Below are 27,980 nucleotides of genomic sequence, written 5' to 3'. Positions count from 1 at the left end.
AAGAGACAGACTAACAGCCAGAAAGTCCAGTACTGTTATTTTTAGCAATTTGTTGAGTCACTGTCTAAAAGCAGACAGTGTGTGAACCTTGGAAAGCGACGTAGTCAGAATGCTCCAGGTTAGATTTTGGGTAAAGAAACACAAGGTACGTTTTCTTAAAAAAAAACCTGCTCGAACAATTATTTCTAGAAGCATGAGAGTAGTGATAGCAATTCTGTTTAATGATCAAGAGAAAGTGACACCTAATCGATGATGTTGTTTACCACAGTCACGAAATATAAATAGAACAAATTAATCTTTAAGGTCTTATGGTTCTTGTTCATTTTCACAGTCCAGTTGAAAGGGGAAAGTACTAAGAACTCGTGTTAGGAACAAGTTTTGTTCTTATGTAAACTATTGATCTTAGTTTGACATTCTTAGCAGAGATCGAATGTAATTTTCCAAGGAATTTTCATCCATCCAGCATCAAAGGGACAAAATATTCTCTAAGAAACCATTCATTGTGAAAATCACAGTTCAAACTAGAAATCTGATTGCCCCACATTTTATTTTAATGTGCTAAGTCTAATATGATGTGCAGGAAAAGCATGTTCTCTAAGTGTCTAACACATTCAATTGGGCTTCTCTACAAGTGTACAGGGTGCATACCAAAACTATTTACATAAAGGAATAACTTGTGTTATTAAGATTCCTTTGCTTATTGTAGGACCCTTGTGTGATATTGGTCTGCCTCAATGCCATGTGTTAAACTCACCCAGCAAGCTTGTGATGCTAATAAGCAACAAGGAATCCTTTGCCAGTGCTATTTCGAGAGATTACGCAATACTTAACAGTTTAGTCGCTAGTTTGTAACATCAGACTGAATGAGAGTGTTTTAGTTTGTTATCTGACACTGGAAAGGTATGTTTGACTGCTGAGAAGTACAAAGTGTTTTTGGTTCCCATATCAATAGTTGGATTGCAGTCATGGTTGATCCTTTGGAGTTGCTCTCTAATTTGGAGTTGCTCATCTACATTTATTTCCAAAGAACAGAGTGCAGAAGGATGAAAGAGTCCCCGCCTTCAGAAATGAGGGCAGATTGGAGAGATTGGGATTCTTCTCCATTGAGAGAAAAAAGCCAAGAGAAGATTTGATAGAAATATTCAAAATCATGATGGAGCTGGACAGGGTAGATAGGGAGAAAGAATTTCCACTCACAATAGGATCAAAGGAACAGATTTAATGTGATTTGTAAAAGAAGCAAACGTGAGGTGAAAAAAACATTTTCACATCACAACTGGTTTGGGTATGGAAGGCACTGCCTGGAAATGTGGTGGAGGCAGGTTCAATCAAGACTTTCAAGAGGGTATTAAATGTGTGTTTGAATAGAAACAATATGCAAGGGTACAGGGAATCGGCAGGGGAATGGCACCAAGTTATAATGCTCATTTGGAGACACAATGGGCTGAATGGCCCCCTGTGCCATAAGGATTCTGTGATTCACCTGCATGATAGACTTACCCATGGTGTAGTGTGCTGTAGATTGAATCCAAAATGTTCGCCTCACCAGGCAAAGTTTAAAGGAGATGTACGAGGCAGATTTTTTTATACAGAGAGTAGTGGGTGCCTGGAACTCATTGCCAGGGGAGGTAGTGGAAGTGGATACAGTAGAAACTTTTAAGGGGCAACTTGACAAGTCCATGAATAGGTTAGGAATAGAAGGATATGGTCTCTGGAAGGGTACGAGGTTTTAGTTAAGTGAAGCAGCATGGTCGGTAGAGGCTTGGAGGGCTGAAGGGCCTTTCCCAGCCAAGAATTAGATAACCATCTGACAACAAGGGCTATCTTCTCTAAACACAATGCAAGATTCCTGTCAGTAACCTGGTCACATTTACAGGGGTGGCCTACAAGAGCCAAGTAACAACAATTGAGATCAAATAGGTTGTCAGTTGAGGCTGTGCCCTCTAGTCCCGCTTAGAAAGGATAGCAGGACTAGAGGGCACAGCCTCAAAATAAGGGGCAGGCAGTTTAGACCTGAGTTGAGGAGGAACTTCTTCACTCAAAGGGTGGTGAATCTCTGGAATTCTCTGCCCGTTGAAGTGGTGGAGGCTACCTCGCTGAATATATATAAGTCACAGGTAGATAAGTTTCTGATAGACAAGGGAATTAAGGGTTATGGGGAGAAAGCAGGAAAGTGGAACTGATCCACTACAGATCAGCCATGGTCTTATTGAATGGCAGGGCAGGCTCAAAGGGCTAGATGGCCTACTCGTGCTCCTATTTCTTATGTTCTTATGTTCAGTGTACTCAGGGAACACATCCGCTACCTGGACAGTCCCAGAGAAGCTTTGCAGTACCAGCCTCAGCTTAGTGGTCATCTGTTTCATTCTTCATAACGTTGCCATCATGAAAGACCAACCCAGACTATCACTGACAAAACACAAAAAGGGTATAAAACCCTGGCAGAAGCAAGGGAGACAGGGAGAGCTTGAAAAAAAAGGAAAGAGAGGGAGAAGTTTAAAAGAAACAAAATTCTCAGTAAGGGAAAAAGATAGAGGTACAAAACAGGAACCAATCAAGTTAAGAAAAGGAGAAAGAGGCTCCAATATTGTATGTGACATGCAAATGATGATAAGCCTTTCATTGTAAACTTCTTAAACTAATGAAAATTGTATTAAATGGTGGCTTGGCACGTTTTAATAAGGTTTTAGAGATAAAAGGCTTTTGTGAGAGGGCAGATCAGTGGGAAAAGGTAGGAGCTGTGCCTCAAAACTTTTTATAGTATTAAGGTGTGCCACGCCATAAAAAACTGGGAACCGCTGTTCTAATTGGTAGCTGTTATGAGTCTGTAAGATGCTGCCTAAGAAACACTGGTGAATTCCTGCAGTGCATCTTGTAGATGGTACGCATGGCTGCTGTTGTTAATGGGTGGTGAACGTCTGTGAAGGGGATAGCAATCAAGCAGGCTGCTTTGTCCTAAATGGTGTTGATCTTCTTGAGTGTTGTTGGAGCTGCACTCATCCAGACAAGTGGAGAGTATTCAACTATGATCCTGATTTGTGCCTTGCGGATGGTGGACAGCTTTCCACAGGATTCACACCTTTGATCTGCTCTTGTAGCCACAGTATTTGTATGGCTGATCCAGTTCAGTTTCTGGTCAATGATAACCCCCAGGATGTTGATAGTGATGGTAATGCCATTGAATGTCAAGGGATGATGGTTAGATCCTCTCTTTGTGGCAATAGTTGTTGCCTGGCACTTAATGTTAATGTTTATTTATTAGTCACAAGTAGGCTTACATTAACACTTGTAATGAAGTTACTTCTAGTCGCCACACTCCGTTGCCTGTCCGGGTACACTCAGGAAGAATTTAGCATGGCCAATGCACCCAACCAGCACATCTTACGAACTGTGGGAGGAAACTGGAGCACCCGGAGGAAACCCATGCCAACACAGGGAGAACGTGCAGACTCCACACAGACAGTGACCCACACTGGGAATTGAACCCAGGTCCCTGACACTGTGAGGCAGCACTGCTAACTACTGTGCCACCCTTGTGTGGCGTGAATGTTATTTGCTGCTTGTCAGCCCGAGCCTTGTTATTGTCCAGGTCTTGCTGCATTTGCACATGGACTGCTTCAGTCTCAACAATTCAATATCATTTGGGTCTCATCGATAACAGGAATAATTATGAATCAGAATTCAGAAACTCTATAAAAGCTATGCTGTGCTACTAGGTTAGCTGAAGAGAGACACATGTGAAGCTATATTAAGATGGAGAGCAAGATAGTAAAGCTGAGGGATGAAAATGAGAGTTAATAGATTATACTTCATTTTCATACATCCACAGGATTTTCTGGCTACAAAAATATTATACATAGTTTTGGAGTGAAAGAGAAACATATCTTTAGGTCAGATTCTGACTTGGGACTGTCATTATGAATGTGACTACAACAGATGAAGAGTGGGCAGATGAAGAAATAATGCAGCACGTATTGGAGCAAAGTCTGCTTGACGTCAGTGTCCAGGATCTCTGCTTACCTTCTGTTGAAGCGAAGGATTTCAGGTACAATGCAGTAATATTCTTCCACCCTATATCAAGCCATCACACTTACTGCAGCCTTGTTTTGCAACAGGTTACTTCACAATACTGAACCAGTGCTTCTATCTTCTTCTGTACAAAAAAATACCCGCTGTAGTTTATTCAGGCTATAATTGACAGTAACATTTGTGCTAGTGATATTGTTGTGAGTTATAATAAGAGAATAATGTAGTTGTGAACCTGGTTTCTCCCTGGAGCCTGCTGAGTCAGGCACAGCTTTCGTGGTAATGAGTCAAAATGTGTCTGTCACTGGTGAGAACCATCATGGGTGGGGGCAAAACATTTGGCATGATGGGAAACGTAAGACTCCCACCAGTAGTAAAATAGTTTGGAATTTAGTTCTCCTGATTTTGATGGGGTGGGGAGCAGTTTAAAGGATTTCCTGCTGATCTATGTTAGGAATCTCATCTACATTCATTTGTATCTCATAAATGATCCTTAAAAGGCCAACTTTCCAAAAGTACACTCCCTCTCCAAATTAACAGACTGTCCTTGGGGTGAGGCCACATTGTCCTGGGGGTGAGACATACTGTCCTGGGGGTCAGGCCACACTGTCTTGGGGGTGAGGCCACACTGCCCTGGGGGTGAGGCCACCCTGTCCTGGGGGTCAGGCCACACTGTCGGGGGCAGATTACCCTGTGCGAGTCATGTTAAGGGGCTCTGCAAGGCACACACATCCTGGTGCTAGTCTTGTGTAGGGTAAGGCCTCTCTGTTGTGCAACAGTTGTGCACAGTATGGTGTGCAGGGTGTGCTCAGTATCTAAAGAATTTGGCCTTGGGTTTGGAGGTGGGTTACAGATGACGATGGCACAGTGACAGTCAGGGGAAGGCATTTATTTCCTGAAAAGTCATAGGGGATATTGGATAGTCTCATGGGAAAGGGGGAATCTTAGAAAGTCAGGGTGCATATGGCACCAAAGAGGGAAGGGTCAAGTCAACAAACTGCACCAGGACATCAACATTAAAGGGATTGGGGGAAATAGCAACATGAACAGTGATGGGGTCATGTGTGACAGGTAAGCTGGATAGTGACAGGAGAATAGGATTAAGGAGGCAGTAAGTATGGAGGCGGATGTAAGGAGTTAGTGGCTGATGGTTTGAGTTTTGAAACTGATCTCACTTGAACATCAACAGTGCCACTTCCACATTCATCTAAGAACGGTGCAGTTTGAAAAACAAGCTAGAAAAATATTGGCCTGGGAGGAATCTCAGGGCAAGTTCAGCACAGCAAATCTTGGCTGATTGAAGAACCCCATATAAATGTCTTGCTTAAACCATGGAGGGCATGGCTCAGCTCAGTTCTGAACTCCAGAATCTCGCACACAATAGGCAGCTTTTTACACTCCTCCCAGCTGGCTTCTGAGGCAGGGGAAGCATACCATTGAATGGGTGGGATTCCCCCGGGGGCCCTCCCATGCAAACCAAAATGCAAATTCATGCTTGAGTGGGCAGGGCCTCAGATGGGAAATCCACCCATTCACCTATTAAATTACATTCTGTTGAAGCAGAGGATTTCAGGTACAAGGGTCTTATCCCGCCCAGCCTCAATTCTTAGGCTGATGGGAGTGGGTGAGGGGAGAATGACATTTGCACCTATTCCCATTTCATGCAGAAGGGGGTGCACCTCACCTCCACTGGCATTCCCTACCCTCCCACCCCCCCGGACTTAACTTTTCAAAGATCCTGGTTCCAGGTAGAGCATTGCAGTACCACTTCTGACCACTGCAATGCTAAGCCTAGCTGAGTTACAGAGCTGTCAGCCATTCTGACTGGCTGTGGGAAGTCAATGCTCAAGTGAGTATTAAATAGCAATGGGAGTTAGAGTTGTGCTGATTGCTCACCATCTTTAAAATTCTATCCAATGAATGAGCTTGGCTCTTTCACTAATGTTTCACGTTCAGATGTCAATCCATTAAGCTTTATGCTTCACTGCATTTGGTCTTAATCACCATCTGATCCTTACACAGGTACGTCAGAACAATGCAGTCTCCAGGAATCAATGACCACATCTGTTGCATAGGCAGCATAGGTCCCATAAGCCTCCATCTTCCCAGTGCACTAGCCACAGCACTCAAGGCACCATGCTTGTAATCAGGACACAAGTGCAAGTACTAGGTATCCATAGTTATTGTAAAGGCCACTGGAGGACACCCAACACAAAGTTGACTGTGGCTCCTGGACTTGGATATTTTGACCCTAATAAAGACCCTTATTGTAAATGTACATTGATGTGTGAGAGGAAAGATCAGCCACCTGTCATCTTCCAGGAAGGGGTGGCCTTGGTACATGATATGCAGACAAAGGGAAAATAGGGGCTGCAGAAAGTATTGCTGCCTTGAATATGGAAGATGATAAATCAACAGAAACTAACATTGGTTGCTCAATTGCATCCATTCACAGAAACCACGAGGGGTTGAGTTACAGGCTGTAGACAACTTTGCTTTCTTGTAGCTTTCAGCAAATGAACAGAAGGGTCTGTTGATGACCTAACACAGCTCAGGGAGCACCGTCACCCTGAGGAACAAAGGTCAGCAGCGGCCAGGAACACCTAGGTGCTGATGGGAAAGGACCAAATCCATGAAGTCATTTAGTGTGGCCAAGGGTCTACTGAAGATGCAGCTCACCATGGAGATGAGCAAGCAATAAAGCCATTACTAATTTAGAACTTACTTAGAAAAGGCAATCACCTCTTTGACAATCTTTCCTAAGTCTTATTGGGTCATAACTGCACAGGTGGTGCCCATTCCCTGAAACCTCATCCACATGGCTAACTTACACGTATTGTTGGCATTGTGTCCATTATGGAAAGCATCATAACTAAGTCCAATCTAGTCCTCAGCTGGTGACCACACACAACTTTACACAAGAGATCAACAGAGAGTGATCAAGAATAAGAACCTGACTGATCGATTTTCTGCCTGTGTCCAAGATACTAAGAATAATTGAATGGCCTGGACAGCAACCCTAGTCAAGTTCATCTGACCCAGCACAGAGCAGGAATTGGACTTGTTCATGAATGTGGAGCTCAGTAGCGCAGTGTAAGATGTATTTTCTCACTGAAGGAGCTATGGCCCATCATTTTACACATTAGCCTTGAAAGGCCTAAAGATATCAGCCTAACATATCAGGGTTTCAGCGAGTCATAGGGTTATTTTAACCTAATGTCTGGCAAAGCAACCTGTTAACATTTAAGTTTCAAATATTGTGTATTCCTGGTGTTTGCATATGCCTGGGTATTTGATGTATATGTAAATTTATATCATTTTGAAATGACTAAGAAATTAAAATAATTGCTCAGCTCAATGTTTCAGCAGCATTGAAATTTGAACAGTTTAACCTCATTGGTATAAAGTAAGCAATTTAAATCCAAGCATTCCCAAGTGTCTGGAACAATAGTAAACTGAACTTATTTGTAAATATGCAATTCATATGTAATCTTGCTTTTGTGTTCAGGCTCTTACCAAGTAAGGAGAACAGGAAGATTGTGGAAGCAATAAAAACAGGTGAATTATTGTGCGATTACAGATGGTTTGCTATTAATCAGAATTTTTGAACAGTGCATCTAAAAGTAGAAATCTGAGTGAACATTAAGATAGCAGTATCTTACTTTGTTGGCCTTGACTGATTGGTCTTTTTACTGTATCTTATTTATTTTGGAGTTTGGTGTCTTTTGAATGCAGCAAATAAATATTCATTTTCTTGTAATGCAGAGATAGTAAATATGAGGATCAATATTGTCCCATGTCTTTTCCTGTGATTAACAATGCTTTGGAAATTTTAGTTTGCTTTCGAGTGCTTAATGTTTTCCTCCAGGAATTGTTTGGCAAATTGATCACTGGGGAAGGAAAGGTGAAACACATTCCATTGAACTAATGAGAGCACAACTACTCACTCAAATATCAATCGCCATTGAGCTGTTCCTGCCACTTGCATTGCTAGTATTTGTCTCGTGACATCCTTTGACACCTGCATATTCCAGTCATAATATGTCAAGACACAATTTGATCTTCATTTCATGCTTGATAGGTTGTCTTAATTCTTGGAATTATTTTCTTGTCATCAGGATCTTATAAATGACATGACTAAAGAATATTTAATTTCTAGGCCAGGAAGCAGATGTGCGTCAGCTGTCCATTCATCGCTTTGCGTTCAATGAAGCCGATGACAGAGGTTGGCTTCCTCTACATGAAGCAGCTGTACAATTAGATCAGGCAATTCTTGGAGCCACTTTTGAAGGTGACCATGTCAACTTTGATATTGTTTGTTCGTCTGAAATAAACTGTGAAGACATTTATCCTGACTGATCAAATACCCCTTCAGATGTGCTGCACCGTTTAATTCTTGTTGTTTCCTACAGCAATAGAAAAGCCAATCATATCAACTCATGATGGACAAGGGGTTCTATCCCCTTGATATCCATGAATGATAATTGACAGCCAATTTGACAGAATCTGCAGCCTAATTCAATCTTGCTTTTACCGAATGCCAGGCGAAGCCTTGTTGATTTTTGCATCCTCTGAGCAAGGAGACTTGCGCTACTTACATTCATGCAAACTCACCAGTCAAATCACCAGATTACCGAACAATAAAGTAGGCTCTTTTATTTGAAAACTGTGGCACAAGTTACATGAGAGTTCAACAAACAGGTGTACTCTAGAGATTCAGTACACACACACACACACACATATCCTGCAGATCATCCTGGTTCCATGATGACATGTGTACAATATTTACATAATCCCTTAAAGTGGTTTCACAACAGAGACTATTTGTAATACTGGAATTACTGTCTCCACAAATGCAAAATAGATAATTGGACCTCTCTGTCCCTCTGAACTTAGTACAACACCATGTGGTACATTTGTACCCACAAAAATAGGGTGGAGAATTCAACTTTGAGTGCTCACTCATTAAATTAAATGTGGACCATGCTCACATAAGCTTAATCTAGTATGTTAAGTTGCTCAGTTAGCTTCACTTTAATTATCAGTAATTACTAAAAAGCTATCAAATATTGTATAGTCAATTCCTTTTTGCAATTGGATTAAGGTTTCTGTTAAGTAGCTTCATTTCATAGAAAGACAAATAGCAAAGAAGTTGCCTTATATAAAGCAAAAAATAATTCAGGTGCTGCAAATTTGAAATAAAACTGCTGGAAATTACTCAGCTGGTCTGGCAGCAACTATAGAGAGAGAAACAGATCAGTAACCAATCTCATCAGAACCGGAAAGAGCTAGATTTGCAATAGGTTTTAAGTGAGTACATCAGCAGAAAGACTTATAGAGGAGGGAGAATGACGGCAAAGATTTGTGACAGAGTGGAATGAAAGGGATTAAGGTGCAAGGCATAAGAAATAGTAATGGGACAAGTAAAGAAACACAAGGTTCTTCTTGAATAAGGTGTAAATGGAAGGAGCAAGATCCTTACCAATAATAGCTACTACCTGAAATAAAATGAGAGTGGTGGTTTTGATCTGATATTGGTGAACTTAATGCTGAGTCTGCAAGGCTGTCAAGTATCTAATCTAAAGATGAGCTGTTGTTGCTTAAATGTGTTTGAGGCCAATAATAGAGAGATCAGACTAAGAGTGGGACAAAAAAGACGGCAGGCAACAGGAAGCTTAGGGTCATGGACTGGCAGATGAAATGGAGGTGTTCTGCAAAGTGATCACCAACCTGCATTTGCCTTTCAAGTATAGAGGGGACCATGTTGTAAATGATAAATATGATGTACTAAATTGCAAATAAATTCAAGTAAAAGCACCATTTCATCTGAAAGGACATGATGCTGTTTGGGATCCTTCTGTGCAGTGAGAAGGAATAAGATCTAAAAAGTATGTCCCTCACCTTTCACCATTCCAGGTGGAACTATTCCCTCTGCAATACTCTGATCCACTCTTCCATCACCACCATTCTTCTCCCTCCCCTTCCCCTGGTAACTTCACTTGCAAGCATCAGAAATGCAATCCCCAGAAACCCTTCTCTTCCCAGCTTGCCTTGCAATTAATATAAGTCAATAAAAGCCCCATGTGGAATGACTCCACCCTTCACAATCACAGACTGAGTTTCCAAGAAGCTGCTGTGAAATGTTGCGGAGTTTGAGACTCTTATCCTGTTTTGTTGTGAACAGTTTGAACAATTCATGCAATGTATTTGTCAGTTGTGCTGCAATTTGGACCTTGCTCTTTTCTGCTGCAAATATTTTGTTGATAAATAACTTTCAACATTATAATAAATTGTCAATTTCATGTTAAGTTTTCATGTGAAGCTTGAAACTATAATGTTTTAACTAGAGGTAAAAGCCCTATCAACTGCATCACACTAACTTCATTTGATGCAATTGTCACTAATTGTGGAATATAAACATGAAAACCTGTACACAGCAGTAAGTAAAAAATACATTTAGATTCAGAAAAGTCAGTCTGCTTTCAGAAAATAAAGTCCAGCCATGAACATGAAAACATACCAGAGGAAGGCAAGCTTCACAATGGGAACAAGCAAAAACAGAAGTTTGCATCTAATGGCACTTTCTTTATCATAGAATGCCTACAGTGCAGAAGGAGACCATTTGCTCATCAAATCCAAACCAATTCTCCAACAGAGCAACCCAATCAGGCCCTGACCCTGCAACCACATATTTACCCTGCTAATCCCCCTAATCCGCACATTTTGGGATACTAAGGGGCAACTTAGCATAGCCAATCCACCTAACTTGCACACCTTTGGAGTGTGGGAGGAAACTGGAGCACCTGAAGGAAATCCATACAGACATGGGGAGAACATGCAAACTCCACACAGAATCTGGGTCCATGGAGCTGTGAGGGAGCAGTGCTAACCACTGTGCCAAATTTTAAACACAATTTACACTTGTACTAGTATAAAACAAGGAAGACCGGATTTTCAAATGGTGTCACCGCCATTACTTGGAATTACTAATATGACTGCTGATGAAAACATCATAAATTGAGATGAGAACTACAGACAAAAAACACTCCAAACATTACAATTGACCACATTGAGAAATATTCAACATCAAACACTGAACGAAATTCTTCCACTGAGAGTAGAAAACACAAAAGCCAGGATTATTCATATCGTAAATTAATTAAAAATGTTAAAATCTCACAGCTAAACTTTCCCTGCATATAGGTAGGAGATAAAGAAATGTTTGTGCAAAAAGGATTTTGTTTTGGACATCACTCCAGCTATAAAGAGCAATGTGACATACCACTCTTTCTAAAATAATAATCATTGCAACTTACTATCTCTCACTGCATGGAGTTTGGGTGCGGTTGGTAATAGTTGGCTTTTAACTGTGTTTGAATTGACAAATTTAGGATTTTGTTTCTAACTAAGATCTCATTTCTTTGCAGCTTCTCATCCTAGTACACGGGAGCGCAGAACCCTGAAGGGTGAAACCCCTCTCTTTCTGGCAGTTCAGTTGAATCTAATAGATAATGTGCAGTATTTACTTATGAAAGACTGCAATCCCAATGCCAAGGATGAAGAGGGCAATTCTGCTTTAATAGTTGGTGAGTCTCTACTTATCTGGGTTACTTATTTATCAAGGAATGAAATCTATATCTATTTAGTTACTTTACAATCTACCTATTTATTGCTAATGCCTGACTTAATGTTGGTGTTATTAAAGTTAAATATTTATTGCTCCTCTGAGTTTTAATATTTTTCTACTTATTATAAAATATTATAGTTATAGTTACAGAGCCATATAGCTGTGGTTATATAGTTAATATAGTTATTATAGAATAGCTAAAAGGAGACGCAATCCCTCCATAGAGTCTGCGCCTTCATTTACTTCAGTCCTAGTTTTGTTTTGACCTTATTTTGCACCCATCTTTCCAGTAACATTTATATCCAGGCTCATCAGCTTGACTATATTGATATAAAAGATCCCCTGATAATATTTGACACTGTGGCAGTCCTGGTGTCCCTGCAAAACAGATTATATAAAGGGTCTAAGACTTGATAAATCAAACAGAAGATTTCTGCTGACCAAGAGAAATTTTCTAAATTTATCAGACCCAAATAACCAAGGTATTGTTAATCTTGTTTACAAGTTGGTTGAATTCTGAATGTCACAAAGCCAATGAAACCCACCTTCTCCTTTCAAAGCTATAAGGAACGGAACTCCTGATGTTACCTCGCTGCTGTTACGCTTTGGGGCAGCTGTGAATTTGGAATGCATTAATAAGAGGACAGCTCTGCATGAAGCTGCAAAATTGGGTAGGAAAGACTTAGTGGAACTACTGATACATGCTGGAGCCATCGTAGATCCCAGAAGTGCCTTTGGACTCACTCCACTAGCTCTTGCTGCACAGAATGGATATACAGAAGTGGTGAAACTTTTACTCCAAAAAGGTAATGCATCGTTCATATAGTTTATAACCAATGGATTAGGGAGCACATTGTTACATGGCTGAAGCAATGTCTGATCATTAAAACTCAAAGCAGAGTGATGCGCCATCAATTGAAGCTCAACAGAATGACGCAAGGCCGCAGTAGCTTGCTTGATCCTAGCTGAGATACAAACCTCGCTTTCAGCCCACCATCAATAACTAGAACATAGGAATTGCCAGATAAGAAAAGATCAAGGTCCATGCGGCTAATCATCTGTTATCCTAATAGTGACATGGTACAAAATTAATGGAATAGTTGAATGATCATAGCAGCCAATCTTTATCAATTAATTTATATCAGAACCAGAACACAGGGAAAACTTGGTGTGGAGAGTTTTGGGAACCAAAGGTGCAGAGCTTCCTGTTCATCCCAAGCATTGCTACCCTGCCCATGTGTCATGAAATTGTGGAATACAGAGCACAACAGGACCTATTGTGCCTGTGTCAGCTCTTTGAAGATCTATCCATATGTCCCATTCATTACTTTTTCCACTGCAATTTATTCTCCTTCAGGTATTTATTCAATTTATGGCTCAAATTACTCTTCAACCCTCTCCCAGAATGTTATTGTATAGAGAAACCTATCTAAGTTACATTAGAATAAGTCAATTCTAATGGATTCCACCATTTTCCTCAGGAACTGCTTCAATAGACTGACCAGTCACTCACTGAAATCCTGGGTGGAATCTTGTGGAGATGACAGGGTCTCAGCTGCTGGCTAAAGAGTTGGTGAGACTTCCACATCACCTCCTTTTGGGAAGGCCCACCACATCTTGATGGGCCAAAGGGCCTCTTCTGTTCTGTATGATTCTACCTTGTGCCACTCAGACACTTGGCAAGCCAGCCGAGGCCTTCCCTGGGATGCAAGTCCTGCCCACTGAGAGCTGCTGGCCAATCGGAGGCTGGTAGCTTTCCGATGTGTAGCAGTGCCACCAAGGAAGTGATGGCAGTCGCTGCTGCGGCTACATTTAGTCACAGCTCTGGTTGGAAGAGGAATCCAGATATAGGCAAGTGATTGCAGGGTCATGTGGTGGGGTTCGCAATGAGGGGGTTTGGCAGTAATGACAGGGGGTGGCTTTCATTAGTAATTAGTAAGAGGAGAACTTGGGCAGAACTCCTCACAATGTTGCTGTGGAATGAATTACCAGGGAGATTGTTGAAGCAGACAAGTAAAATTTGCTTTTAAAAAGAGGGGATTAATGGATGCGGCAATAAAGCAGATTGCCTGAGTTTAATCTATGAAAAGTCCAGGTTGGTTGATCTTAATTATCCGTTGACATTTGTTGTTTAAGAACACAGGGACAGGAGGAGTTTGTTTGGCCATTCAATTAGATCATTACTGATCTATTCCTCAGTTCCATTTATTCATTTTCAATCATTTTCCGTTGATATCCTTCCCTAATAAAAATCTGTTGATTTTTGCCTTAAAATATTCAATATATTCTGCATCCACTGAGTGAGAGAATTTCACTTTCTCATTACTTTGGTATGAAAAGTACTTCCTGATTTCATTCCTGAATGGCTGAACGATTTTACCCTTTATTCTAGATCCCTCCCATCAGAGGAAATAACTTCTCGGTACCTAGGCTTATTGAATGACATGTCTCAATTAGATCACACCTTAATCTGCTAAATTAAAAGAATGCGTGACAAGTTGATGCAACTTGTTCACTAACTTTAATCCTTTAAGGCTAGTTTAATTTTAGTGAATCTGTACAGACCCCCTTAAAGACCAAACTGCTCAGAACTGGACAGATTACATCACGCTACCCCATGTTGAAATCCATCTGAAATATTTTTTCCTATTAACTAATCTGCTTATATCCCTTTATATCTTCTTGTTCCCAGGATTGGGATGGCACAGGGACACAATGATTAGCATTGTTGTCTCATGGCGCCAGGGACCCAGGTTCAATTCCGGCCTTGGGTCACTGTCTGTGTGGAGTTTGCACATTCTCCCTGTGTTTGCGTGGGTTTCCTCTGGGTGCTCCACTTTTCTCCCATACTCCAAAGATGTGCAGGGTAGGTGGATTGGTCATGCTAAATTGTCCCTTAGTGTAGGGGGAATTAGCAGGATAGATGCGGGGGGGTTGCAGGAATAGGGTCTGGGAGGGATTGTTGTTGGTGCAGGCTCAGTGGGCCGAGTGGCCTCCTTCTGTACTGTAGGGATTCTATGATCTACACAACTTGCTGTTTCTTCTCATTTACTGCAAGCTTGGATGTATAAGTTTCTACCCAATTCACATCATTGTATATATGTTGAAAAACTGAGGTGAGAAGCCCACAGCAAATACATTTGTACCACTGCATTCCCTTTATCCCTTTTCTCTATCACCTATCTATTAACCAATTACCAAACTATGGCCCAAGGTTACATGTGCTCTTATGTTTACCTATAGGCTTCATATTACCTAATAATATGTCCACCTGTTGTGGTTTTTGGTCCTTCCATCTATTATTAGAACATATTTTATTCTGCATTTGTTTGTTTTACATTTATCTGATACATTTTTGATTTGATTTGATTTATTGTTGGCACATGTATTAGTATACAGTGAAAAGTATTGTTTCTCATGCACTATACAAAACATACCATACATAGAGAAGGAAAGAGTGAAGAATGTAGTGTCACAGTCATAGATAGGGTATAGAGAAAGATCAACTTAATATAAGGTCAGTCCATTCAAAAGTCTGATGGCAGCAGGGAAGGAGCTGTTCTTGAGTCGGTTGATACGTGACCTCAGACTTTTGTACTTTTTTCTCGACGGAAGACGGTCGGAAGAGAGTATGTGTAGGGTGTGTGGGTTCCTTGATTTTGCTGGCTGCCTTTCCGAGGCAGTAGGAAGTGTAGATGGAGTCAATGGATGATTTTGTTCTCTTACTGGAATATTCACTGGCAGATCTTATTTTTTCAAATGTTGTTTCTCCCTCCAATCTATCTCTCAAATGTTCTGCTGCTGAGAGGCTATGCAGATATGACTTTGGAACAGGAAGATTCATGCTCTGTGCTAAGATACCTGATCAAGGGCAACATCACATGTGTTACAATGGTGTTTTCAATGTACAACACCAAATCTCCTCATGATCTCAAAGCATGTTTAGTGCTAAATTTTAGGAATTTATATGCTCCAAACTTTTGATCTTTAGAAGTTGGACTTGTTCAAACTCATTTCACATTAATTTGTAACAGCTGACAAGAGAGAGGACATTCATGATCTCACTCTGAGTTGAATTCAAACTAAGTCTAAGTATAAAAGAATGGGCACCGTACCCCTGTCCCATCCAACTTCAGCCTACTATCTACCTTCCACTAACCTGTCTGTCTTCCACAGGAGCTGATGTCCTATCTCAGGCTTCTGATGGCATGTCTGTATTATTTGAGGCTGCTACAGCTGCAAACTCAGAATGTCTGGAACTCCTATTGGAATATGGGGCTGATGCCAATGTTCCCAAAATCTCTGGTCATCTGCCCATTCACAGGGCATCATACAGAGGGCACTATCAGTAAGTTTGAGGAAAGCATATTGGACAGAACACAGTTACAATGGTGGCATTTTTTTAATGTTATGAATAAAAACCTCATGAGAAATTGCAATGCCTTTTTTTGGAAAATATTTATGAATGTTAAAATACTGCGTCTGCAGGTCAGAGATTAACATTGGAGTCTGCCCCATGGCCCCAGTTCGACTGTCTACTTCCCAACTGCCCATTCTGCTCGCCCACTCAGCACCCCTTCCACCCATATGCACATCCCATACCCACTCACCCATCCACTCAGCTGCCCCCACTCTCCCATGTGCTCACTCACCAACCCACTAACTCCCTTAAGATCTTTAAAATTATTACCTGAATATGGCAGCTGGTGTTGTAAAAGGGCCTGGCTTCTCCGCTGCCACATTGCTCTCCGTGGATGGTGCAGTCGGGATAGGAAGATCTGGCTGCAAGAGTGGAAAAGGGTAGGGTTGTGATAATCCCACACTCAGCGGTGATCACCCCCAGCATCACCACTGACTGAAAAATCTGGCTCAGTGTTTTAGGTCAATGACCTTTTATCAGAACTCTACCTGTGGAGGGTGTCCCAGCTGTAAGATAAAAACAGAAGGTTCTGGAAGTGGACAGCAGGCCTGACAGTATGTGTGCACAGAGAAACAGTGTGGACATTTCAGGCCCAATATTAAAAAGAGTCAGAGTGGATTCCACTCTGTTTCTCTCTCGTATAATATATAAACTGAAAATATTGAAAAACTCTGCAGGCCTGGCAGCAACAATGGAGAGAGAAACAGAGCCAATGATTTGAGATTGCATGACTCTTCTTCAATGAGAGGGAGAAATGTGATGGATTAGATACTGTCTAGGAATGGGTGGAACAAAGTAGAAGGTGGCAGCAAAGAGGTTTAGCAAAAAAGATGTGTAGGACACACAAGACAGAGGAAGTGTTAATGGTAGTGTGAGGAACATTGGGAAGCACCGATAGTGGCACAAAGTAAAGGTAGCAGAATGTGCTAATGGGAAGGCAAAGGTTAGTCTTAGTGAAAGCAAATCGTAAGAACAAGCGGCAGATGGCCCAGTTGGTTAAAAAAGAGAAAGGTCACAGTCAAAGTTATTGAACTCAGTGTTGAGTCCTGCAATGTGCCCAGTTGGAAGATGAGATGCTGCTCTTCCAGTTTGCACTGGGCTTCACTGAATCATTGCAGCAGGTCAAGGATGGACCTGTGGGCATGAGATCAAAATGTGGGCCGAGTTAAAATGGCAAGTGGCACGAAGGTTGGAGCTATACTTGTGAGCTGAGCACAAGTGGTTGCCCAGTTTCCTCACGGTAGAGCAGGCCACATTGGGAGTCGCGAATATAGTACACTAAATTGAGGGTGGTGCATGTTGCTTCATGTGAGAGATGAGTTTGGGGCCTTAAACAGTGAGGGAGGAGATAAAGGGGAACACAGCGACAAAGTGGCACAGTAGTTAGTTCTGCTGTCTCACAGCATCAGGGACCTAGGTTTAATTCCTGGTTTGGGTCAGTGTCTGTGCAGAGTCTAGACATTCTCCCCGTGTCTCTGTGGGTTTCCTCTGTATGTTCCAGTTTCCTCCCACAGTCTGAAAGATGTGTTGGTTAGATGCACTGGCCATGCTAAATTCTCCTCCAATGTACCCAAACAGGCACCAAAGTATGGGGAACTAGGGGATTTTTACAGTAACTTCATTGCTGCGTTAATATAAGACTTCTTGTGAGAATAATAAATAAATGAGGTGATGCATTTTGGTAGATTGAACCAGGGCAGGACCTACTCAGTTAATGGTAGGGCACTGGGGAGAGTTACAGAACAAAGAGCTCTGGAGGTACATGTTCATAGCTCCTTGAAACTGGAGTCACAGGTGGACAGAGTGGTGAAAAAGGCATTTGGCATGCTTGGGTTCATCAGTCAGAACACTGAATACATGAGTTGGAATGTCTTGTTAAAGTTGTACAAGACATTGGTAAGGTTACACGTGGAATACTGTGTGCAATTCTATTATAGAAAGAATATCATTAAACTAGAAAGAGTGCAGAAAAAAAATTACTAGGATGCTACCGGGACTTGATGGATTGAGTTATAAGAAGAGGCTGGAGCATAGGAAGCTGAGGGGTGATCTTATAGAGGGCTATAAAATAATGAGGGGCACAGATTAGCTAGATAGTCAATATTTTTTCCCAAAGATAGGGGAGTCTAAAACTAAACAGCATAAGTTTAAGGTGAGAGGGGAGAGATACAAAAGTGTCCAGAGGGGCAATTTTTTCACACAAAGGGTGGTGAGCGTCTGGAACAAGCTGCCAGAGCTAGTAGTAGAGGCTGGTACAATTTTGTCTTTTAAAAAGCATTTAGATAGTTACATGGGTACGTGGGTATAGACGGAAATGGGCCAAATGCGGACAATTGGGATTAGCTTAGAGGTTTCAAAAAAAAGGGCGGCATGAACAAGTTGGTCCAAAGGACCTATTTCCTTGCTGTAAATCTCTATGACTCTAAACTTTAAAACTACACCTTCTGCATTTGCGAGGGAAGGTGTCGTGGGAAGGGTATGAGGAGCTGGGGGCAATGGAGAAATGAACCAGGGTGTCACAGAGGGACCAGTCCCTGCGGATTGCTGATAGTAGGATGAGGGGTTGATGTGTTTCATAGTGGTTCATTGCTGTTACTCTCTCACAGATGCTGCCAGGCCTGTTGAGTATTTAAGAACATAAGAAATAGGAGCAGAGTAGGCCAACTAGCCCTTCGAGCCTGCCCCGCCATTCAATAAGATCATGGCTGATCTGTCATGGCTCAGTTCCACTTTCCCGCCCTCTCCCCATAACCCTTAATCCCCTCGCTTATCAAAAACCCATCAACCCGCGTCTTAAAAATATTTAGCGAGGCAGCCTCTACCACTTCAACGGGCAGAGAATTCCAGAGATTCACCACCCTTTGAGTGAAGAAGTTCTTCCTCAGCTCCATTCTAAACCGCCCCCCCTTTATCTTGAGGCTGTGTCCCCTAGTCCTACTGTCCTTTCTGAGCGGGAAGAGTCTCTCCACCTCTATCCTATCCATCCCATTCATCATCTTATATGTCTCAATGAGATCTCCCCTCATTCTTCTAAACTCTAACGAGTACAAGCCTAGTTTATTCAGCCTCTCCTCATAGGTCAACCCCCTCAACTCCAGCATCAGCCTAGTAAACCTCCTCTGCACTCCCTCCAAGGCCAAAATATCCTTGCGTAAGTGCGGCGCCCAAAACTGCACACAGTACTCCAGCTGCGGCCTCACCAGTGCCCTATACAGCTGCAGCAAGACCTCCCTACTTTTATATTCAATCTCCTTCACTGTGAAGGCCAGCATCCCATTAGCCTTCCTGACCACCTGCTGCTCCAGCACCTTTGTTTTTATTTTAGATTTCTGGCATCTGCAACATTTTCCTTTCATTTCATGGATGTTATGTATTTTCATACTTTCTTCCCCCTTTGGGGAATAGTGGGTGAAACTGGAAGAAACAACTTGGTGATTTCTCAGTCTGGTGAACCACATCGTAGACATCCTTTCCATGGCTAAAACCTCCTGAGCTCAGAAGCTGGGGCACATTCTACTGAACCGTAAGGTTGCCACAGCTGGGAACTGGCAAAGCACCTTATCACCAGCCATTGCCAGAACTCCATTGAAAAAAATGCGAAACATGTCAGTTATCTGCACTTCTTATAAATAAAAGAATAATTGTTAAATTGTTGGGAATATCAGTCTATGACCCTTTTTAAATGGGTGATATTACTGAGATTACTGTCACACTTGCACATTCTGTGTAAATCTAGATCACAGAACGCTACAGTGCAGAAGAGGCCCTTCAGCCCAATCGAGTCTGCACTGATGCATGAAAGGCCCTGACCTGCCCTCTAATCCCACTTGCCAGCACTTGGCCCATAGCCTTGAATGTTATGGTGTGCCAAATACTCAAGTGGCAGGAGTTAGAAAATATAACCTCACAGTAGTTTGGTGACACTGGGTAATGCCAGGTGTAAGCATCCATGAGATAAGAAACTAATAATGATACCATACCAATTTTTGCATTTCAGCAGAGTTTCCTGTATCCCTATTTACATTCTCCATCAGTTGATGGCTAGAAATGGAATTGGCAAATTCTACAGTAGCTTGCAAAACCCGTGACTAATTCAGTCTCCACCATCTCCCGGGCAAGACAAGTCAAATCATATCTAACTATAGTTGACAGTGAGGGGGCAGTGCCTGTGCTGTCAGCTGCAGTTTGAGAACACTAGCAGCCTGAAATTGGCAGGCTTGTGTAAACAAATCAGAATAAAGGAATTTCCATTCAGCTTTAGTGCTCAGTTTAATATGAAATAAAAGCCCAAATTGCTGGAAAATACAATTTGTTGCTCAACATTTATGTTAAAAAATGAAGAGCTAAATGCTTAAATTGGAAACGCTTTGTCCTGAAATATTAATTCTGCCTTTCTCTCTTTTTAGTGTCAGTGGATCCAGTGTATCTCTGAAATGTTAGGTTTTGTCTCTGATTTCTGTGATTGCAGCTTTTTTCAATTACTGAAATGTATTCTTGTCTGGTTTGCTATAGATCGGTGAAGCTGTTGATTCCGGCGACGGATTACTCTGCTATTAAGGAGAGCGGGATTAGCCCAGTGCATTCTGCAGCAGCAGGAGAGCAGCAAGAATGCCTCCGGTTGCTCCTGCAGTCCCACTTTGATGTCAATTTCATGCTCAGTCAAAGGCTCCGCAGAGGTTATGATGATCACAGGAAGTCTGCTCTCTATTTTGCCGTGTCAAACAATGATGTCTGCTCGGCTCGGCTCCTCCTGGAGGCTGGGGCGTTACCAAACCAAGATCCCATCAATTGTCTCCAGCTAGCTCTGAGACTGGGCAACTATGAACTCATGAACTTGCTTCTTCGCCACGGAGCCAATGTAAATTACTATTGCAGAGTGAACACAACTCACTTCCCATCTGCTCTGCAGTATGCGTTAAATGATGAAGTTATGTTGAGGATGTTGTTCAGTTACGGCTACGACATCCATCGCTGTTTTGATTGTCCACATGAAAACAAAATTCACCCCACATTTTCCTCTGAAGGATGGACACCATCAGTTATTAAAGACAACAAGGTAAGTACTGGATTATTCAATATATTTCAATGTCAGAGTAATTGGATACTTGACAATGGCTTTGTGACAGATTAAAGTCTGACAACACCAGGTTTTAGTCCAACCGATTTATTTGATAGTAAACTCACAAGCTTTCGGGTTAGCCCCTTCGTCAGGTGAATGGAGAGTTCCAGAACTTTGTGACAGATCCCAGCTCTACCATGATAGGTGTTCTGTGGTGTCCTGAGTTCCTTGGTGAGTAAACCTAGAGTAAAACTCAAGGTCATGTTCTTGCCATCTCTTCAACTGTTTATTGCAATCAGTGAGTACCGTCCCTGCCTTCGTTTTAGTTGAGCTGTTTTATTTGCTGAGGAACCTGTGCCTTTTGATCCCTTCATGCATGTCCCTAGCATTACGTATCTCGAAAGATATCTGTACATTCTGGCAATGTTGTAACCAGCAGTACTGATGCACTGCCTAGCACTGATTTTACTTCAAGCAGCTCTTAGTATAGAGTGTTCTCACTCAGCTCTCTCTTCTAATTACTGAGAGTGCACTGCTTAGTGGAGCATCACAGTGGTTAGCACTGCTGCCTCACAGTGCCAGGGACCCGGGTTTGATTCCTGGCTTGGGCCACTGTCTGTGCAGATTCTGCACGTTCTACCTGTGTTCCCTCCGAGTGCTTCATTTCCTCCCACAGTCCGAAAGATGTGCTGGTTAGGTGCAACAGCCATGATAAATTCTCCCTCAGCATACCCGAACAGGCGCTGGAGTGTGGCCACGAGTGGATTTTCACAGTAACTGCATTGTAATGTTAATGTAAGCCTACTTAAGACTAATAAATAAACTTTTAAAAAACGTTTTTGAACGACAAGTTCCAACACCATGATGTTAGTCTTGAACTCAGTCAGCATTTTTAAGCTCTTGATTTCCCCTACGTTGAGCGTGTGGTATTGCAGATGGTATCTGGAAGTATGTTCCATTTTCTACACTCCTGTGCAGAGTGTCAGTTGGAGAGTGCCAGTTCAGTTGAGTTGTGGAACTGTTGGTTTTTATCTGGTAGGCAGCGTGGCTGATATTGATATTTCTGCTTTCAATGTAAATATTTCATGGGTTGCATCTTAAACCTGGCATATACCAGGGAGTGATCTGTATCACAGTCAGCATTATGGTTGTTAAATGTATTGAGAATGCTTCTAATGATGATCAGATCCAGCTGGTACCAGTGTCTTGAACCTGGACGGCTCCAGGACACCTTGTGGCATGGTTTGTTCTGAAAGAAGGTGTTAGTTACACAAAGCTCATGATAGCAGCAAGGCTCAATCCATCTCAGTCCATTCTCATTTATCTTTCCCAGGTTATAAAGAGCCTATGCCTAATCCTAGAATCCCCACAGTGCAGAAAGAGGCCATTCAGCCCATCCAAGTCCACACCGACTCTAAAAGAGCGTCTTACCCAGCCCTAACCCCCTGCCCTATCCCCACAACCCCATGTTTGCCATGGCTAATCCATCTAGCCTACACATCTTTGGATACAGGAGCAATTTCCAATAGCCAATTCACCTAATTTGTACATCTTTGGACTGTGGGAGGAGCACTTGGAGAAAACCAATGCAGACACAGGGACAACATACAAACTCCACACAGTCACACGAGGTTAAAATCGAACCCAGGTCCCTGGTGCTATGAGGCAGCAGTGCTTACCAGTGTCACCTTGCCTTTGGTCAATGCTCACTCTTATATGTAAATCATTCAGTAGGTAAAGATGTTCTGCTAATAGAAGTGTCAGGATCCTTTTAGAACTAGACTCCTCTAATCGCTTTCCCTGCCAGATAAACTCAAAGGGAGTGATTTTACCATCTTTTTTCTAAGTGCTGGACGGACTTGAAATTGGGAGTTTCAGATCTGGCGTTTGGGGGCATTTTCAGCCCCCCCCCTCCATACATTCTGTCTGCAAAATTCAGAGCGAACCTGTTGCTCGCTGCAGAGGCCTATGGGCAGGGCTTAACACTTCTGAAAGCCTGCAGAGGGAGATACTGCACATGCACATTAGCAGTAGCAGGGGTCTGGCAGACCCTTCCTAGTGGAGGGTGCCTGAAATAGCTCTCCCCCATCCCCCCCCCCCCCCCGCAATCACGGGGGCCCACAGCCTGACATATAGGCCCTGCTGACCCTCCTGCCACCCCAGACCGATCATGGACACCCCCTTCCCCCACTGATCGCAGACTTGCTGTCCTGCCCCAACACTCGCAGACCCGCCGCCCTCCCCCCACCAATTGTTGCACAGTGGGCCCCCTCCCCCATTAGCCCCTCCCCATTAGCTCTGCCCCCACTGTACCATCCCCACTGACCCCGCCTCCACAGGCCCCAGCCCTAATAGCTCCAGCTCCTGGAACTGCCTACTGGGTATTGCCTAGGTGACAGGGTGGCATTGCAAGTCTGGCACTGCCCAAGGGGCACCCCTCCTTTCCCCTCAGCCTCTCCGGGGCGCCCTCATGGCTTCCGTTTTCACCAGCGAGGTCATTCATGTGCAGCATATCTATTCCTCACTGGCTCAAATCTTTCCTGGCGAGGCCATAAAGGAGGGCGAGCCCGGACGACTGAGTGCCAGGCTCGCTAAGCAGGTGTAAAACAGCATTAAAATAAGCTTAAGTACATTAATCTGTCTCTCGCCCATTTCCAGCGAGAGGCTGGAAATCCGGCACTTGTAAAATGGTGCCAGTCATGCAAACTAATTCCAATTGCATTAAGGGCTTTACACCCACTTTACCACCATGTCGCGTCTGAAAACAGGCACAATGTGAGGTAAAATCACCCCCATAATGTTTTTCTTTCAGTGATCTGCTCTTGGTGAACCTGGTCTCATGTAGGGAAACAATGTCAATGTTCCATCTTGATCACAGCTGAATTGTGAACATAATCAACTGCAAATTTCAGTGCAGGTGATTCAGATTTTCCAATTGAAGAAGTTATCTTCTTTCTTTCTGTTTATTGTGTTTATTTGTGTGATGGATTCTGTCCACATGTTGAATAGACATTCTGGGCTCTAAGCACCCATTGAAGCAAATAGTCAGCACCTTACTAGTTGAGAGCTGTCCCACTTGAGGTGTGCACTGGCTGACCAGTGAGATACAACGCTTCTTCCCACCCTTGACCGCAGTCTTGTTTTCTGCACCAGTTGAATGTGTCACTTGTAGCTGCTGTTCCTGTGTTGATACACTACAGTTAAACTGGAATGTCCTCTCCAGGGGCCTCTCCTTGGCAAAAATTATGGATTGGGCTGACAAACGTCAGGATCTTCCTCTTGATTTCCCCAGTTAAGTCCAAAAGAATGCCAAGAGTTGTATTTGGCATCAAATTTGGTGCAGGAGTTGCTGGAAAAATGACAGGTTTGGACATCCATGTGCCTTTGGGTTCCATTCCAGATTTTTTGTCAGTGTTTCAATTCTTCTGCGGTATCTACATGCCAGTGGAGCTACTTGGCTGGCAGTTTGGTTCATAAGTGCCAGACATGTCCACATGCCAGTGAGTCTGCCCACTTCATATCCAATGGCCAAACCTCCTCCAAAGCTTTATCCTGAGGCCATGAGGGACTTCTATCTTACATTCTTATCTACCTTCCAGGAGCTCAAATTTTTAATCCAGATACTTTGTGCACCTATAACTATGAAGTGAGTACATGTATTGATGAATTAAGCACACACAGATTCTGGGTTACTTTAGTTGAGCTCAGTCAAAAAGCTGAGTTCCATGGCTTTGGACAAGGGAGGGGAATGGGGAGGCGGGGGGGAGGGAAGGAGGCAGGATTCAGCTTCCTCTGCATAACTGACTAGCTGCTTGCTGTTTCCCATTCAGTCTCTTATCTGAGTCAGCACTGTTCAGTACTGAAACTATGCTAAAAGTGGAAAGGTTTCATTCACTTTTCAGCATCGAAATATAATAACCCAAAATACAGAAAATTCACCAAAATGATAATGATTTTAAAAAGGTGGGCAGCTGAGGTATAAACTAAATTCCAGAACACCAGTTTCTGGAGCTTCAAGAACAAATGAAATAATTTAGTTCACTAATTTGAACATTCCAACAGCTGTGCCTTCATTTCAGCAAATCTTTACTGTATTGGAATGTTATTGAATTTAGTCAGTTATGATCAATGTTTTTGGTAGTAATTTGAAACTAAAACAATGATATGAAATTAATACAAATATTATTTAATCTTTTGAATTTTTATTTCAGTTTTGTGAAGTAATTACATTAAACTGGTTAAAGCATCTATCTGGGAAAGTGGTCCGTGTGATGTTGGATTATGTGGCTCATGTTCATTTCTGCTCTAAACTGAAAGCTACACTTGAACAACAAATTGAATGGCCAGAAATCAGCCACATCATCAGTAAGTTCCTGATCATTTGGTCTCAGTGTCTTTGGTAATCATATAGCAGTAACGAATATTAGCTCTACTTAATCGCATTACCAGGGCACATTTAGGGTATATTTGTGCTGTAAATGTAGTGCCATGTAAAAAAGTTGCAAAATACCAAAATTGCAGTATAAATTGCCCAACTCCTCAGAGGAGCAGTGTAAGATTACGTGGGTTTGATATGATGCAAAGTATAACTCCACTGTGATGCAAAACCTGTTTTAATGTGTTTCTTGGAGCCTCTTAGGAATGTTTAAATCTCCCTAGAATTAATTTAGAATAGACGTTTGTACCCAAGTTCACTTGTTACAATCTCAAGGGGGACTAGGAACCTTTAAAAATAAATTCAAACTCTCAGTTACTAACTGAAAATTTACACCAGAAAAAAACTTTTAACTAACAACACTATTTCGGAAACACTTAAGACTTTAAACCCAAGCATCTCTGAGGATTACTTCACCTGGGATCAAGTCAAGGTGTGGTATAGTTCTGAGGAAATCACTTTGATTCTTCTCAGAGTTCCCACTATTCTTTGAAATGAGAGATTTATTGGAGTCTGACCCTGAAATGTGAGAGTATTGTATGCTGGTGGATTTGTAAAAGTTGGAGGAAAACACTAAGATCCATGGGGAGTCTTCTTCTGCATTCTCCATATGTTCCATCTATTGCTTAACAGCATAGCCATAAACAAAATGTCAAGGGCACATTCCTGACATCTTGACAAATAGACCAATATAATCTGGGCCATAAGAGAAACAAACACCAAATGGCCACCAAACATATGTTCACCTATCCTCTCCCCCCACCCGCACACCCCCCCTCCCCACTCCCCAGCATCAACTGTTATATTACAACAAATAACTTTCCTGATAAAATCCAAAAGATACTGTAACTGTCCCTTTTCAAAGGTACAGTAGAGGTGCTTCACCACAAATTCACGAAGTCAGCTCACCACCACCTTCTCAAGAGCAATTAGGGATGGGTAAGAAATGCTCGCCAAAAGCAATACCCATATCCTGTGAATGAATTTTAATAAAGGCCAACCTGAACAAAGCTACCAACCATCTCCATGGCAGATGCTGGCCCAATACAGACAGAATGGGATGAAAATCTCCTGTAAGAAACCCCTTTCTCATCATCCAGCCTGATAAGATACTCCCCAGCTGTGTTGCCAGACTATCCCTGATGCAAACAACTGTTTTAGATGTAGGAAAAAGTATAAATGACTACACCTACAAATTCAAGAGCCCTGTTTGGAGCAATGGTGCAGTTGAAGACATTGCCTATTTTTGAATGGCTGTTGAATACACATTGTCTATGAAGAGAATCTTCTAACATCCACAATACTGCACCTACTTATTGGCTAATGTGTAGGATGCCAGTCTAAGCTCTTTCGACACAGTTTAGTTCCTTCACAATCTTAATAGACAACCAAAGCTTTTTGTTATTAAAAAGTCAGAATTTGAACACTTGCCAAATGTGAAACTAATGCAGAGCTATCTGGGTAGATTAATGGTTTTTACTTCCACAGTACTCAAAGATGAGGTGCCCCTCATAATTGGTACACATATCATAAAGGCACCCATGTGAACAACTTGGAGTGTTGAAGAAATCTGCTCAAATTTGTATCTCTGCTTTGAATGTTGGATATCTAATAAATGCTAAATTCTGCTACACTTTGAAACATCTTACCTTTTGATACATGTAATTTACATGAAACTTTGTCATTATTTATTGAAATTGATGTGAAGTAATACTCTTTAAAAAATCTTAATTCATAATCTCCAAGTCAGTTCACATTTATGATTATTCCCTTTTTACTTCCAGAAAACCCACGTTCCTTGAAGCATCTGTGCAGGCTTAAAATCCGAAAATGCATGGGGCGGATGAGGTTGAGGTGTCCAGTATTTATGTCTTTCCTGTCATTGCCCAAGCGCCTTAAAGAATATATTCGCTTTAGAGAATATGACCTTTATAATGGACAAGAAACCTGATAGAGATGATAACGTATTTTTACATTTTAAAAATAACTTCATAGATCTGTGCTGTGTAATATTTAATAATGTGGTAAATATTATTTCACTTGATCAATCCATAAATGAAGACACATTATAAAATACATATCTACATAATGGTAATGATAAATGATTATTTTTGAATAGGAGTTAAAATTAAAATAAATGAACATTAAAAGAAATATCTTGTTTCAATGTGCTGTCATTGTCATTGGCTTATTTTACTGAGAAACACAAACATAAGAACTAAGAACAGGAGCAGACCATCTGGCCCCTTGATCGTGCTTCGCCATTTAGTAAGATCATGACTGATCTTTTCGCAGACTTGGCTCCACTTACCCGCCTACTCACTCTAACCCTTAATTCCTTTACTGTTCAAAAACTGATCTATCCTTGCCTTAAAAACATTCAATGAGGTAGCCTCAACTGTTTCACTGGGCA

General features: G+C 42.0%; 1 protein-coding gene across 1 annotated transcript; it reads left to right on the top strand.

Moving 5' to 3' along the window:
• Nucleotides 1-64: 64 nt before the first annotated feature.
• Nucleotides 65-27,683, top strand: asb14a (ankyrin repeat and SOCS box containing 14a). Its single transcript, XM_080182776.1, has 10 exons — nt 65-145; nt 3,830-4,045; nt 7,535-7,584; nt 8,186-8,317; nt 11,454-11,612; nt 12,214-12,459; nt 15,830-16,001; nt 20,586-21,129; nt 25,344-25,497; nt 27,352-27,683. The coding sequence occupies exons 2-10, from the start codon at nt 3,918-3,920 to the stop codon at nt 27,516-27,518; spliced, it is 1,752 nt and encodes a 583-aa protein (XP_080038902.1). The 5' UTR covers nt 65-145; nt 3,830-3,917; the 3' UTR covers nt 27,519-27,683.
• Nucleotides 27,684-27,980: the final 297 nt, after the last annotated feature.

Source organism: Carcharhinus amblyrhynchos, chromosome 3 (genome assembly GCF_965287045.1).
Source record: "Carcharhinus amblyrhynchos chromosome 3, sCarAmb.v2.hapA, whole genome shotgun sequence".
Taxonomy (NCBI): domain Eukaryota; kingdom Metazoa; phylum Chordata; class Chondrichthyes; order Carcharhiniformes; family Carcharhinidae; genus Carcharhinus; species Carcharhinus amblyrhynchos.
Note: the sequence above shows the minus strand (reverse complement) of the source record. Positions and strands in the feature narration are given on the sequence as shown.